At 39.4% G+C, this 16,545-nt stretch overlaps 1 protein-coding gene across 1 annotated transcript in view; it reads right to left on the bottom strand.

Annotated features, from left to right (window-relative positions):
- The window catches only part of DTNBP1 (dystrobrevin binding protein 1), a 63,898-nt gene extending 53,571 nt beyond the window's left edge, over positions 1-10,327 (bottom strand). Inside the window, exons 1-5 of the mRNA XM_058804922.1 lie at positions 10,246-10,327; positions 6,842-6,892; positions 4,590-4,640; positions 3,846-3,906; positions 1,152-1,284 (exon numbers count right to left, since the gene is read on the bottom strand). Of these exons, the coding sequence (XP_058660905.1) occupies positions 1,152-1,284; positions 3,846-3,906; positions 4,590-4,640; positions 6,842-6,892; positions 10,246-10,301 (352 nt within the window). The 5' untranslated portion in view covers positions 10,302-10,327. The remainder of the gene's footprint in view (positions 1-1,151; positions 1,285-3,845; positions 3,907-4,589; positions 4,641-6,841; positions 6,893-10,245) is intronic.
- Between the last annotated feature and the right edge of the window lie 6,218 nt (positions 10,328-16,545).

A 16,545-nucleotide genomic window follows, 5' to 3' on the forward strand; every position in this document is an offset into this window, starting at 1 on the left:
ATTAGCTTTCTAGTACTTTGTTTATCTTTGGGCTACCAGTGGACTGCACGGTAATATTAAACCCAGTATTTTAATAAATCATTATTTGAACTTTTATTTCCTTAGAAATATTTTTTTTCAAACAGCCAATATTAAATGGTTAGCACAGATGATAAAGCCTTATTAAACAAGATCGTATAAGAAATCTGTAATAAAAAGTAGAATATATTCCCTGCTTCAGGAATAAATAGCAAAGTTATTACCAGCCCACCTAGGAACAAAAGCTGATTTCTGCATGACCACTGACCATGGCAGAATGAGAAATTAGCCCTTGAAGACAGAAAAGAACCCTCCTTTTCTTCACATTGTGTCAGCACAAAAATCCAGCCCACCTCACAAAAAAACAGAGGAATTTCTGTTTTTGCAATCACATGAGGAATTTCTGCATTACTTCCCAGCAGCTGTAAGAAAGGGAAGTGCAGGCACAGTCCCTGGGGAACTTAGCTACCTAAAATCTATGTGCAGACAGAAGTTTTTTGAAGCTTTAATTTGATGTATGCTGTATGGATTTTCATGGAAGCATCAAGGGACGTACTGTGGACAGACAGGGCTGCTGCTTGCCAAACGCTGCCTGCCCATTTCAAGGCTCAGCAACAGCAGAGACTTTCAGAGACTAAGAGTTCTCAACATTTTTTCCTAATTTAATTTTCAACAGCTTTGTACGAGAGGTTCCAGAAATAGTCCACCAAAGCATTTATCTTTTTAATAAAATGAATGGATTAACCTTTGGTAAAGTTTTAAAAATTGCAACCCACCTAACAAACGTGAGGTGTTTGCTAATAGGCAGCATTAATATTCACCTATAGAAAAGCTCAGTATCACTTCAGATATCAAAAAATCTTAACAATTTAATAAGACTTCAAGAATAGCATTTTTCACCCGTTCAAACATTTGTCAATTTTTTTTTCATATACCAACACATACAAAATTTCAACTGCTGGGAGAGCAACCACTGCTACTTGTCGATTAAAAAAAAAACCAGTTTGTTTAAGAACTACAGTTTTACCACAGAAAGCAAAATTAAATTTTGTAATCACAACATTCACAACAGTTGAACTTCAGTCTAATCCTTTGTACTGATCTGAATGTTTGTTATGTCCATAAGAACTTACCTAGGCTTGCTGTGAGGCATTCCAGATCTGCTAAGAACCCTGGTATTTGTTGAAGCTGATCCTGCAGTTCCACCAGACTGCTCCTTTTCTTCTCCCAGTGTGCAGAAAGCATCACAACTTCACTGTCAACCAGCTGCAACAAACAGGTGTTTAACTGCAAACTTCTGTACCTGTTCATAAGCGTCTTGACTAATTTTTTATAATTAATACATTTGGAAGCATAAGGTCAGCACAACAACCCTACAGCACTGCCACTTGTGTACTCCTCAAGTAAATAAATAAGATGCTCAAAAAAATCCCCTGTAGTATGGAATATTTATTTCAAAATGCACTGAACAAAAATATGACAAAAAGTTTTTTCTCAATATACTAATCAATGCAGGAAGTATTTAACGGATGTTATTAACTGTAAGCAAGATGTACCTGAAATTTTGGCAGCAGTGTTGCATTGATGCACAATAACAACATCGTAGTGCTGCCATTTTGTGCATATTTATATCAATAGTTTAATGTTGCCAGTCATACTAATTTCATCTTAACAATAAAAATTAAAATCCTGCACATGCAAAGTAGTCTAGAAAATAAAGTAAAAGGAATGATATTTTAAAAAAAGTTGCCTTTATAACATTACTGCTCTTCTGCTTTTGTGACAAACTGCAGGAGTGCCAAGTGTTTATGAACACATTTCTACATTACTTAAATTCTTGTTGTTTCATTCTTCTTAACTTTTATTATATAATAAGCTAAGAAAATGATACACTGCTTCAAAGTCTCACTTATATTTTCTATGAAACACATCAGAATCAAGAGATCCTAGGTAACACACGTTTCCATTATATATAATTCAGATGATTCAATTATTGTTTCCCTGCTCCTAATTCCATTACCCATTCTTCCTCTTGCACACAACTACAGCCTGTGGCTGTACCTGCATTCTGAATTCCTCAATTTCTATAATCTTTATAGGCAGAACTGAAAAAGTCTGAGCAATGGGCAAAGGAGCTCTCAAATGTACAGTTCTACCCACTTTATATAAATTCTTTTAAAAGAACAACTATCTTTTGCAAATTCCTCCAGCTACTTATCCCTGTTTAGAAAACATCTTGTTTCACCAGACACATTTTGAAAACTTATTCCAAAGCCCAGTGAGAAATGGAACACTTTAAAAGACCAAACAGTCTTACTTAAAAAAGCCACGTCTATTTCTGAGATTGGGATATGGTATTTATATCAGTTAAACAGTGAAGCAAACAAAAAAAAAAAACAAAACAAGCCACCATGAGATGGGGACAAACACCACAAACATTTCAGCCCTGAGATAAATGAATGCAGGTGAAATGATAATCATCTAAAAGGAAAATTTTGTGCATGGAACTGGTAGTTAACATCTACCATTTAACATGGTAAGACTGTAAGCTGCAATTGAAGCCTGAAATTTTCACTTTACTCAACATTTATAAATAAGACAGCACAAGTAAGCAGAAATTGGATACTGGACAAGTGGACCTTTAGGTCTTCTACAGCACAGTCAATCTTCTGTGCTTACACAGTTTTTATTCTCCCCTTATAAAAAAAGTAAAAAACAAAATTCAACAACCAATGCATACACTGAGTTGTGTGTAAAGTAAACATCTGATTTTAAAGGAAAATGTAAGTCTCTCTGGAAGTTTTTCATTCTCATTTTCCATAACAGCCGTAACATGTGAGATTAGGTTATATTAGTTTAATGTATATGAAACCTCACATTGTTTCCAAAATTGCAATTTTTAAAGCAAACTATAGCAAATATTATAAAATTGTGACAACATCATTTATGAGATTTTCTAGGAAAAAAAGAGCATTATGAGCAGTAAAACATGCCAAACTGGCAAGGAGAACTCTATCTCCCATGCCTGAAGGTTTCCACTAGAATGCAGGGAAAAGCAGGGTCACACCATTAGGCAAGAGAAAGAAGAACATAAGAGACTTTCTTTCTTTCTTACTGTAAATACACAGTGAGTGATTTATCCATTATAAAAAGATACAGAGAAGTCTCTAAGTGAAGAGAAGAGCCAGGAGGGATGCACTCAGCCAAAGTGAAGGTTTCAGACAGCTCAGTCCTGCTCTGCATTGTGGCCACCCAGATTACACTGTCTGCCCCTAAACATGGCTTGAAACTGAAAGTCTGGTGCTGATAAATGCACTGGTAACTTACTGAAAATTTCCTTCCCCTTCATTCCACAGATAAACCACACAACTTGTCACTTTGCTTCCAGGGCAGGAATAGTGAATGAAATGAGGAGAAAACACAAACACTTCCCAAATATCTTCTGTTGGTCAAGGCAATCTTGCTGTCTCCTGTGCACTAGGAGTGGGCAGCAGTGTAAATGCCACAGCCCTGCCCTGATACAAACCACTAAGGTGCCTCAACCCCAAATACATTCTGCGCTTTCCCAGCCACTCCCCACTGCATTTAAAGATCTAGAGCAGTAACATATAACATCATCTTTGCAGCTGTTTACATTGCATCGAGTTTTTTTGTTATTTCACGTTTGCATTACGTTGTTGTTTACATTACTGTGAGAATGAAGAAAGCTGTGTGGATGTTCACCTGGGGGCCAAGGTTAACCTTGTAGGTGAGTAGTAAAAGTTTTAGTTTAAAATTATTTACACATTTTAAAATATTTCATGCATGACATTGTTATTTTTTCTTACCTCTCCAGCTTTTGCACAATCTTTGGCTCCTTTATGAAGGGCAGCCCAAGCATCTTCGTATCTGAAGAAGAGACAAATTACTTTTTCGTACTGTGCTCTCCTTACAAAGGAATTCATGGATGTCACTGTGCTTATATTTGCAGGTACTACCAGAAATTACAGCTTAAAAAGCTGTGTAATTCTTTCCAGTACTTATTGTTCTGCCAAGACAAACATACAGTGAGAAATAATGTGTTTTAAAGAAAAAGCAATTCATGTTTTTTAACCTGCTAACTGACATTAAAAGCTAAACGGACCAAACAATACTTACAAGACAACTCACCACCTTAAACATCACTTGGAACTCAACTTTTAATTAAGAATATTTTTAAAAATAACAAGATTGTAATCATACATGTACCACATCCAATTAAAAAAAAAAAGGAAATTGTATCAAATATGTCTAAGTTATGAAATCACAGACTAGGACTCAGTGCTGGCCTCCTTCACCTCTCCGCATTAGTCATCTTTTAAATGCAACTTTTCCTCCAGAACTTCAGTTTCATTAACATGACAACACTTCAGGATTGGGCAAGCTTTAAACACATTTATCATTTGGTAACCACTCCCACACTACTAACTGCAAAACAACAAAAAAACTAGTGGCAACACTTTGATTTTCTTCTCTAATTTCTTTCTTAAGAAATTAGATTTTTTAAATCTAATGTAGGAAGCAAACACTAATAAAGAAAATGAAGGTCATACCTGCTTAGTAATTCCAGTCCAGCAGAAAACTCTGGCAAACACTGAACAGTTCTATAAAACAAATTGCAAATGTACAACATTGTTAAAGAAAAGAAGGCTGTTATAAAATATGTGTGCACACACATCTGACAGATATGCTGAGCACAGAAATGTTTCCTCCTGCTCCTACTTTCACAAACACTTTGCCAATTTTGGTTTAAAATGCATTACACAGTGTATCTTACAAGAATATTCCAAAGCTAGGATTGCTTTATTGCTTTTTTCCCTTGTTGTTTTATGATAGCCTATTCTTACTTCTTTTCAACCATGTCCATTAAAAACAAGTTCTGTTGAATAATTTTGAAGTACAGTTAACAAAGATATAGGATGAACATAATTTTAACCTAAAAAAGGGCACAGAAACATTCTGAAAAAAAAGACTACTACACAAGTTCATGTCCTTCAAGACAGATATTCCACTTAATATATCCTACACCAAAAATAAATACTAAGCTAAGGAACCTTTGCCAGTTTAATGCTCTAATGATTTTCTATTTGATGCATACACTTCCATTAATAACAGCTTCAAGTATAAAGACATCTTACTATAAGTTATAGAAAATTAACAATACAGTGCTTCTAAGGATGTGAAGATCTTAATGTTATCCAAAATCTGTCTCTTGGAAGATCACCCCAATAGACTGTTTTGCATTATCATTCAAACAATTTGAATGAGGAAAAAAACAAAAAAAAACCCCAAAACAAACTACCATAAATTAAAGCTTCTTGTCCTTAAGCAAGGGAAAAGTGACAGAATCAGTGAGGTGGAAAGGGACCTCAGGAAGTTCCTACAGCACTCCCCTGTTGAAACCAGCTATGAGATCAAAGCAGCTTTCTCAGGAAGCTTTTCTCAGCTTTTCCTGTCTGATCTTCTCTTGTTCCATCGCATTTCTATCACCTCTTGAGTTCCCACCACACACCAGTTTCCTCATTAACCAGTTCACATGCAATGGCAGGCTGCTGCTAGGTCTCCCAGAAGTCACCTAGGCTGAAGAGCTGCCCATCTCTGCTCTTCCTCATACACAGAGCTCCTGCCCCAGCCATTCTGGTGGCCCTCCACTAAACTGCTCCAGAATATTAACACCTTTCTCAAACTGGGGACCAAACTGGACAGGGTAGTTAGTGCTCTGAGGCGTGCTGAATGCAGGGGACAATCACATTCCTCAATCCCACTGTCGGGGTGCTGTTTGCAACCCCATTAACTGTGGGACTTCCCTGCTGCAAGGCATGTCCCCTGGCTCTCATTCAGCCTGCTGTCTGCCAAGAACTCCAAGGCCTTTTTAGCAAAGTTACTTCCCAGATAGTCTGTCAGCCCCAGCCTGCATTGTTGCAGGGGATACTTTCTTCCCAGAGAAACATGGAATTTGTACCTCTTGATTTTCATGAGATACCTCTGGGCACATATGGTCCTATGGGCTTTTATGGATTGAACATCTTCAATCACTACTGGTCAGGCTCCTCGACCCCTTTCACATTTCAGATGTTTTATTTTTAGCACTTGTCTTCTTTTTAAACTAATTTGTGTCTACTTAGTATGTAGACACAAACAGTATTTGTGTCTTACAGATACTATTTGTAAGAACATGCTTTACACTAAAGCATATCTGATTTTAAGAAGTAACTCTCACAGATGTCATTTACAGCCAACAAGTAGTCTTTCGCTGCAGCTTACACGGGTTGAAAAAATGAGAACTAAAATGTAGAGGACTAAAAAAAAAAAAACCTCAAATCAATTAAAGAAAGAAAACCAAATCAGCACAATTATCAAAGCTTCTTGAAACAGAAAACTGAAGTATTTCATTACACACATATCTTCCACAATAAAAAGGCTCCTATATCTGTTTTTACCCAAAAAAAACTCCCCTGAGTTACAATTTTAGGACAAGAGATTCACAGAGATTGTAAACAATTATATTTCAGTGTACTGCAACCTGAATCTTCTATGAGGTACTACAAAAACACTGCCTATTCATTTAATTTAAATAGTAATTTATAAACTGATTGACAGCCATTAGAAATTATTTAGGCCTATCAATGAAGGCTGTGTTAAGCAAAGCATTTGCTTTCGTTAAGCTTCTCTGTTGTCAAAATAGTATTTTGTAAAATTATATGCAAATGTTCTTGCAATTGACTCATATATATGAGCCACTTCAAATTTTTTCTTAACAAGAATATCTTCTATTAATGCTATATATTAAGACATTCAAAAGTACCTTTGCCTACTTTTCTTTGCATCTCTTGATTTGTCGCTCAAAGTCTTCAACCTACAAATCAAAACACAAATCCATCAGACATTTACAACATCAAAACCAGAGAATGAATTGCTTGAGCACATAATGTCTTAATTCCAGTCTATTACACTTAATTTTGTTTCAGCTTGTTTCACAAATAAATCAAATTTCCCTTAGTTTTGTGGAGATCCTCATATGAATTTATTTCCACTGACACTGCTGCTAAATCTTGAAATTTTTTGTAGAAGCGCATCAGACAATTCAGTATGACAAGTTTAATGGGAATTGTGTATATAAGTCATCTACTTGTTGATACAATTTCCTTAGCAGGCAGGAACTAAAGACATGCCTAGCAATAACCAATCCAGCCCTGAGGAATACCATTTACAGGAAGGTTCTCATGGCAAGGAAAAGCATGACAGTCACACACACACGTATAGCCCACCTGCCATAAGCCTGCCAACACAAAACCAGCAGAAGCACAACTTTTCTTCTGCCAGCTTTCACAACCTCCAGCAGCATCACCACAGTGCACTGCTACTCAGCAGATCTGAGGCTTCTTTCACACACAGTGCATTTCAAACTGACTATTTTGCTCCTCAAAAGCAAAAAAACCCCCCCAAACCAAGCAAACAACCCTCCCTCCCCAACTCTTTCCACTCTTCAGCAGTCAAAATATATACATATATAAAAAGATACATATTTTATATACATGCATATATATATTTAATATATATATGCATATATTTTATATATATATGCACATACACACACACACACACACACACTAGTCAAGCTGACACAGTACAGTGAGAACCAAGCCTGCTGGCTATTCCCTGATCACCCAGGCAATGGCTATGCTCAATTTCTAGGCCCTTTGTGGTCACAAAAAACTTTTATTGCTCAGGACAGTAAGAAATAAATGACAGAGACACAAGCAAGATGGAAATGAACTATGAGAGCCAAAGATATCCTCCACATATGACAGAGAGATCTGTAATCCTGAGTGACCCGGGGACTGAGAAAGAACCTAATATACTGACAGATATTCAGGCTGCTTTGAGGAGTAGTCAAATCACTCCCCCAGTCTTGATCACTGTTTTCCAGGAACTCAAAGAAACATCAAAGCTCTACAGCACACCAGGTGATTTACAATTTAAGAAAAGACATGCTAAGGCAGGTCTCCACTCCCTCTCAGAGAGCTGCTTACAACAGCCAAGCCAGGTAGCAACAACCACAGCACACTGAGGAAGAGCCCACTGCTGAAGGAAGCTGTGCAATTTGCCCTTCTCCACTGCATCCATTCTAGTTGTTTTTCCTCTGCCTGCAAAAACTTGCTAATAGGTGAATGGGTCAAAATTCAGACACCTTGCTTACAGGACACTCAGAATTAGACAGCAGACACAACTGAGCAAGGAAGGAGGCCACAGAAATGGCTGATAACTCTAAACTGCTCTCTTTAAACCACACAACCCAGATTTAAACTTTTTCAGCAATACATCATGTTCCCATACTCCTCGGGAAGTGGTATTATTGTCTTAGAAGCCCTGGAAAACCTTTCCCCTTGCAATTTCATGAAATTCACTTATTCTACTTTGCAAGCACTTATGTGTAGTTAACAAGTTGGCCACAAAAAATACTCTCTTTGGGTTTTGAGAATTATACAATTTTAAGCTGAAGTCTCAACATCACAAAATGACTTCTTTTACCACTTGGTGGGGTGCAGAACAGAGTAATCCAGAACACCAAGAAATTAGGTTGCACGGTCTAGGAAGGAAAAGGGGGCAAACCAGGTCAACTTGTGTTCTGGATATATGGGAACACTAAAGGAAAAAAAAAAAGATACCTTCCACAGCCTCTGCCACTGTGGTTCTGAGAAACAGGTTCCCAATGGCCAAAAAAAAAAAAAAAAAAAAAGAGATTACACCACACATGAAAATACCACTTAAAGACCGGACACTGGAAAAAGGGCACATAAATGGAGTTGCCAAAATACAAGGATGGACATTATGAAATCAGGGACTGTTCTCAGAACAAAACATTGCAACACCAGGAAGGAGGCAAAATACATGGAAGTATACAGACTCCACTGCAGCAAATATGAAAAACACAAATACAGAACCACAGAATTAAATGACCATCAGATCTGGCGTGTTATGACCTTTCTGTTGTTCTCTTTCACCACGTGAAAAACACCCTTTTCAAAAGAGCCTTACACTGTACTGAGATATCAACCCCTCTGAGAAGCAAAAGAGAAAATCAGACAGAAATAAGGCAATGTTTTTGTCTGTATTTTTAAGGCAGTTTAATATTCAGTTGCTGTTTGCTAAGAGGAGAGAGATAACATGTAAGCAATTTATCTGTTTGACTGGCAGTGTCCTCTGTCAGTTTCTCTTGACCATCATACAACGGTATACAAGCAAGTAATGACAAACTTATATTTTCAGTTATTTCAGATATTTTCAGTTTCTAGGGTACAAAGACATTCTTCACTATATATAAATATTTACCATAGGGTTAATATAAGGTAGCCTTAACGCTGCCAAAGAGAACACAGTTTTTAAAAGCAATTGATTACAACACAATACTCCCCTGTGGCTCATCATGAGCCACCAGCTCTGCAGCACAGGCATGACCTTGTCCTGCGGCCACTCGCTGGCTTCCAGCGACACTCACTTGGGCCACCTGCTTGTACTAAAAACAGCATCGACACGGGGCCTAGCCGAATAAACCTCGGGAGACAACGCAGGAAGAATATCTTTCTACTTTTTAGTGCAAGCGTGGGGCTGTTCCATCCGCTTATCCTGCGCTCCTTTTCCCCAAGTGACAGTAACTCATCTTCCAAGGCAGAGCGAGTTTCTCCGCACACCAAGCGGCGCCCAGAAATGCTCTTTAAGGGATTAGGCTGATCCATGAAACCTTGAAGGTCGGTAACTTCATTAAAAATTCAAGGGCGTTAATTGACCTCATTCACATCTTCTTTCACAACTGCGGTCTGTCTGACTGTCCGTCCCTTTCTCTCTCTCTCTCTCCTTCCCCTGACCGCAGCTGCTCCCCGGGCACCGCGGCTCCCCAGCGGTGCCCGCGGCCCCGCAGGCTCTCCAGCCCGCCATCAGCCCAGCCCAGGCGGGAGCACGGCGGGACTCGGCACCCTGGAGCCGCCTTTCCAGCCCGTCCCCGCACCCAGGGGGGCACCCCGGGTGACAGACCGGCCCCGGCAGCGCCTCCCGGCTGCGCAATCTCCTCCTCTTCCTCCCTCCCTGCGCCAGTCCACGCCTCCCCGGCCCCCGGTCACCTGCTTTCCCCCCCTGCCCGGCCGGGCTGCGGGACGCGGGCCCCTCTCCCGGTGTCCCCGCCAGCCCCGCGGTGCCGCAGGCCGTACCCACCCGGCGCTCAGGTCCTGCTGGACGCTCAGCAGCCGCTCGCGCAGCGTCTCCAGCATCTTCCCGGCCCTTCCCGGCTGCGAAGGCCAGCGCCGGAGGGCGGGGCGCGGGCGGGGCTCGGCCGAGCTCCGGCCCCGGTACCGCCTCCCCTCAGCCCGCCCCGTCCCTTCCGCCCCGCCCGTCTCCCGGCGCGTCCTGGCGGGGCTGGGAGCGGGGGCTTTGCCTGGGAGAGCCGAGCCTCTCGTTCTGCGTGACCCGTGGTGCGAGCGCAGGGCTGCGCTTAAAGCCCGGGCGGCATCAAGGACAGGTCTTGAGCAGCGTGCCAATCCCTGAAGTTGCAGCTCTTTATAGGTTATTTTAAAGGAAAGCATATTTACAGAGTATATTTACAGGAAAGCACCTTGGCAGGTTGGGACCCTCACCAGAATGATTTTGACTTCAGCGATGGTAGCGCAGTAGTGACCTCCTTAGCGATACGAAGTTGATCAAGGGACTGGAGCATCTCTTTTACGAGGAAAGGCTCAGGGGGCTGCGCCTGTTCAGCCTTGAGAAGAGGCAGCTAAGGGGAGACCATATACGTGTCCCATATAAATGTCTGTAAGCGCCGAAGGGAGGGTGCCAAGAGGATGTAAGCAGGCTCTTGGTAGTGCTCAGCAATAGGACAAGAGTCAACAGGTGGAAACTGATGCCCAGGAAGTTCCACCAGAATACGAGGAAGACCTTGACGGTGTGGGTGACCAAGCACTGGAACAGGTTGCCCAGAGAGGTTGCAGTTTCCCTGCTTGGAGATATTCAGGATCCATCTGGATGCAATCCTGTGCCCTGTGCTCTGGGATGACCCTGCTTGAGCAGGGAGGTTGCACCAGGTGACCCACTGTGGTCTATTCCAAGCTGGCCTGTCCTGTGAACTCAGGGAATCAGGTTCTGTCATAAAATCTTAAAAGTATGGAAAGCAAAACCACTGGGTGTCCCTAGGGTGTCCCTAGGGTTGCCAGGTTCTTGGAGTAAGGGATAGATGATAACCTTTCCAAGGCCTTGCAAAGCTGATCATTGAATTGTTTGTCTATGTGTCCCTCCACTATTTTCTTTGGAGACAGCTTTATAGATGCTAGTGATTCTTACAAGCAATGAACTAAAAGAAAAAAGGTTGTTCTTACAAATAGTAAATAATCCAGTGAAAAGTTTAAATTAAATTTCTAGGTACTGTCTGCTCAAATAATAACTGTTAGGCGTCATTCAGCAAATCTCCAGACAGTTTAAGTGGAATCAAGACCTTTTCAGAACAGTTGGCCAAGCTTTCTGGATGGCTATAATTACAATTATAGTAACAGGAAGACAGTCTCACACCCTGTGTGTTTTCAGTTAATGTTTGAATGACATGGATGTAGGGTTTAGGTGGATCCACGAAATCTTAGACTTCCCTTTAATTGAGAGTTCAACTTTTAGAAAAAACTGAGATTTCAAATTCAAACCATTTTCTTTTCTAACTAATTCAATTTTGGTTGAAAATTCTAAAAATATGAGGAGAAGAGCCCTGAAATAATTTCTTACAAGGAGAATGTATGCAAAGGGCCACTGCTGGATGTGTCATTTGATACTGCAGAAATATATTCAGGAGTGGTTGGAGGTACTTTGGATCAACTAGAAAATTGACACCATAATCCCAACACAGCTTGTGTGCTTTCAGAAGAGTATATCACCTATAAATTGTTTCTACTTTGGCTTATGGAAAAAAAAGTATTGCTCTGTGGCAGAAATTCAAATTAAAACTGAAATGCCTGCTAAAAGAAACATGGTTGGGTTGATATTCCAAACATTGAAATTGATGCAGCTTGCCTTATCTTGAGGTCAGAAAGACAGCTTTCATGGCAGACTGCATATAATGTTCTGTAAAAAAAAAAAATGTATGACATTTAGAAGGTAGTTTTCTCGTGCTTGACCTAACAACAATATCTGAAAATAGAGACTTCCCACTTGCCTGCACAGTTACTTCTTCACAAGGAGGGGAAGGCCTTGAATCAATGGCCTTTCTGATGTATTCACAGACACACATTGCAAATGCTGACAAACGCTGTGCAATCTGGCCTTATGTAATATATGATATTACAGGAATTAAAGTGTTCAGAAGACAAGGGAGGGGTTTTAACCTTTAATTTTCAGCTTTCCTTTGCAAAATCATATTAATTTCTTCAGTGTTACATGTTTTCAATTTTCTTGTGGATGGTTTTTGTCAGTGGTGGCCCTGCTAATTCACAGTGAATAAGCACTTTTAGACTCCATTGCTACTTTTACAGTTAGAAAAACTATTCATAAACTGTTGTACAGTTTTGTTTCACATGTCTGTGTAGGATTTGGGAGAAGAAATGTGTTGAGATAGTATTAACAGTCACTAATTCTAGAAGTACAAGACTGGAAGAAACTTCTAAAAGCACATCCCCTGTTCAAGGGCTGTGATGAATTATAAATACACTGTGTAAACTTTGTTTAACTGGTTCTTGGGAATTTAAAATTAAGGAGATTCTGCAAGATCCTTATCAGCTCACATGTTTAGCTTGATCTTTTTTGTTTCTAGAGTGAATAGGCCTGGTTTCTTTTTTTTCCCTTGTAGTCACTTGCCAAACTTCTTTATGTGTTTGTCTGATCTGGAGAGTCCCCTGTTTGTCCAGAAAGTGCCAAGCTATAGCATTTCCATCACTAAAGCTGAATTATGTGGCTTCATTTTGAACACAAGTTACATATTTATACTAATTTATTAATATTTGTGTACATTAGGAATTAATTTAACAAACAGCTCCGAGACAGATCCTTCAGGTGTTAATTCAGCACAGTGCCACCTAAAATTCTGCCAGGGGCTTTGGGTCAATTTTTCTACAGATAAAATTAATGCTAAATAAGTTTTTAGTATCAATGACCTATTCTGCTCATTTAGTTATTAAGTAGTTCAGGTCAGGTTATTTGATGTTAATTCTGACCTGAATTTGAGCTAGTACTTCCCAGTTTATTTTTCTGCTTCTCTGATAAAAACACATCTAGTATCTTCTGCAAATTTGCTGTGACTGGCTATACTGGTCTGTACAAAAAATGCATAGGCATTCTGTGCTTTGCACATCTATAAAGAACATCTATAAAGTGATGTGAGTCAGTAGCAACAAATTTTTAGAGCAAAACACGGAAATGTATTTGACTGTATAACCCTTGTGTCAAATGAAGATTTCTTTTCTTTTCTAGATCAGCCTCCCTTAGAGGCATAAATTATGCTACATTTCTGTAATAGATTTTGCAGCACAAAGTCATCCCCAGTCATGCCTTTCCCCAATTCCACCTTTTCCTAGGCTTTAGTGACCTCCATTTAGATTGACTTTAGATTAGGACTGTTCTGAAAGAGCGATACTGTAGACACCAGGCTCATGCCTGTTAAGCTTTTTGGCGAAAAATGATTTAAAATACTTTCCGATTATGCTGATATTAAGTGAAATTTGTTTAGGTATCTATCTGGTTTATGTCTTGATCTCTTCTTTTGAGTGCAGTTAGCTTGATAGCCTCCAAAATTACATTCTCAAACTGACTAGAAGTAGTGAATAAAACTCTCAGCCCTTTCAGAATCTCTCAGGTTTGTAGAAGTAATTTTTGTCCTCCTTAAGTCTTGCTGATAGATGGTTTAACGATCTTTATATTTTGGGTGCAAATTTAAGACTTTTTGGTTTTAATCATCTGTAGAACATAATTAAAACTTGACTAGTATATATTATAGCTTTGCAATTCTATTCATATTTTGTTTACCTAGCTGGATCTGTACTGATATAGAGCTTAAATATTGTTAGAAATACCTGAGACAAATTTTAATTCTAAAAATCTGCTCCTACCATTGTAATTGATAAAGACTTTAATGAAAGTGTATAAAGATCTGATTCAACATTTCTTGCAGGAATTCCATTGCATGCTGAAAAGAAAGGTTGGCATCTAAAAAACGTTTTATATGCCCAAAACTTCAGAAGGATACAATCAGTGGAAACTAAATTTAAGCATTACATCCTAAGAACTATCTGTCATAATCTCACTTATCCTGAGGCTTCATCACCATTTCTAGCAGCTTCTAAGAGCTTCCTATTCCAAATTAACCTTTATAGCTTTCTAATAAGAGTTAATTTCTGCTCTTACCTGTACTTACTCTTGAGGTTTAGCTATATAATGGTCTCTGCCGCTGACACAAAGGTTTTTGTTATATGAATAGAGAATTTTTTTTTTATCTCAATAAAGGAAGTTGTGAGGGAGGGGTGGGGGTTTTTTTGTTAGTGTGGTTGATATTTTAATTTTTTTCCCCCTTGTAACTAGCAGAAGAAGAAATGGACAATAATCATTCTCAATCCTAAAGAGAACTGTAAGAATAATTTCTGTATACCAAGTAAAAATATTCTTAATTTAGTTCACACGAGAACAGGTATGGGACTTAATCTCCAGGTTAATATAGGTTCAAAGTCCCAGTTTAGATGTTAACTTTTTAATGCACTATCTTTTTTACAGCATGCAAGTGAATTATAATTCTCAAATAATAATCAAATCATGTCTTGCTTCAGTTTCACTGTTTCTATGAAAAAGACTAGAGGGAGAGGCACATCGTAGCAATAGATAAAAATAATGGTGAAATTCCTTGATCCTCCCCTCCCACCCTCCTTACATGGTATCTAGTGAATGAAGACATGATGAATTCCCACCTTTCTGAACTGTTGGGAAAAACTGGGGATGGAGGGAATCAGTGGCTAAGCAGAGTTATGAAGCTAAACAGGCATTAGGATCCTCCTTCTGGTGGACCTTAATTGCTGTTGAGGGGAGGACAAGAGCACATCTCTTGGGACAGACAGACAGACTCCAAGGGCAGCCAACAGTTATACCTGACTGGATGAGGTGGTAAAACATGTCCTGATGTGATGGCAGTGACCATCTCAACGTGGCTGCTGTAACTCTCCTATTTCAGTGGGACAGCTTTGTGTTTTCTTAATCTTCAGTCACAGCTCTCTGCAGTCATGAAGATGTTGATAAAAATTTTGCTGTCACCACTGAAGCTGGCAGACCCTGAAAACCAGAAAGCAGGATATGGGCTCCTGTTATCTTTCTCCTCATCTTCTTTTCTGCCTTCACTTTATTACTAGTATTTAGTATTTTTACTGCATGAGGTTGCAAGCTCTAGGTGTTTCTCCACCAGCAAGCTTGCAAGTGGAAGTTGGGTCTGAATCTGTAATTTCTACTCCTACTGAAATTTTCTCTCATTTTTGTGTGCTTTTGCTTTGGAAGTATTGGATGGGTCAGCAGTGGTGTCAGATTACTTCAGTTCCTTTTGTCTCTTCCTGAGTTAGTTGACTTGACTTTGACATTGTGTAAAAGACCACAAAGCAGGATTTTCTTCTGTCAAAAGAACAACTAATAGGAAGGCTGCCTCAAAAGCGAGGACTTTATTTAAAACTTTATAATTTAGTTTCTCTCAGTATCTTGAAACTTCTGTATGACTAAGTTATTTAAATTTAATAATAACAGCAGCTTCCAAAAAGAAAGTGAGGATCATAACTCCTGCTGATGAATGTAGTTCAGAGTTCAGATTTTGAGAAAAGGAAAAAACACTCAGCAAACAAGCCAGTTCCACTAGAGGGCATGGCTGTGCATAGAAAAGCAAAATAGAGATGTGATAGTATTTATTTCTCGGCAAGGGCATGTAACTCAGATGGGCAAAATTTTACCGATGATGTATTAAGTACAGCTCATGGCTTATTTCATCTCACAAGGACACCTTGGAAGCCACCACTGGTTTGAGTGGCATCAAGTGTGTAGTGTCCAGCTGGCATTTGGCATAGTCACAGGGTGGTTTACATATGCTCCTTTCTCCTGGCTAAGTTGGGTGGGGAGATCTGTGTCACACTGTTTCACTTGGTATTTTTAGGGCCATGTAGACAATCCTCATGAACAGAATCAGAGGCCAGTGTTGTGTCCTTGCCTCCAAGCAGAATAGTAGTTTCTGCCATTTCCAGTGACTCTCACACTGGCACTTCTGTAGAAATGGTTTGAGGGGCTGCACTTGGTAGCAACTGGCTGAAGAAAACATACTTGTGTAGACTGCATAGTTCGTGTAGCTAACATTGACCCTGATGTCAAGGAAATTAAAAAGATGTATTAAGCATGAATGAATGCCCTACAATGGAATTTGGAGTAGTATTAAGTAGTTACATTGTGTCTGCTATTTTTATTGCACTTGTGAGTAATTTTGCTGGAGTCGGCTTTGTATCCTATGATTAGATGTTCCCCGTGGCTATAAAG

Source organism: Ammospiza caudacuta, chromosome 1 (genome assembly GCF_027887145.1).
Source record: "Ammospiza caudacuta isolate bAmmCau1 chromosome 1, bAmmCau1.pri, whole genome shotgun sequence".
Lineage (NCBI taxonomy): Eukaryota > Metazoa > Chordata > Aves > Passeriformes > Passerellidae > Ammospiza > Ammospiza caudacuta.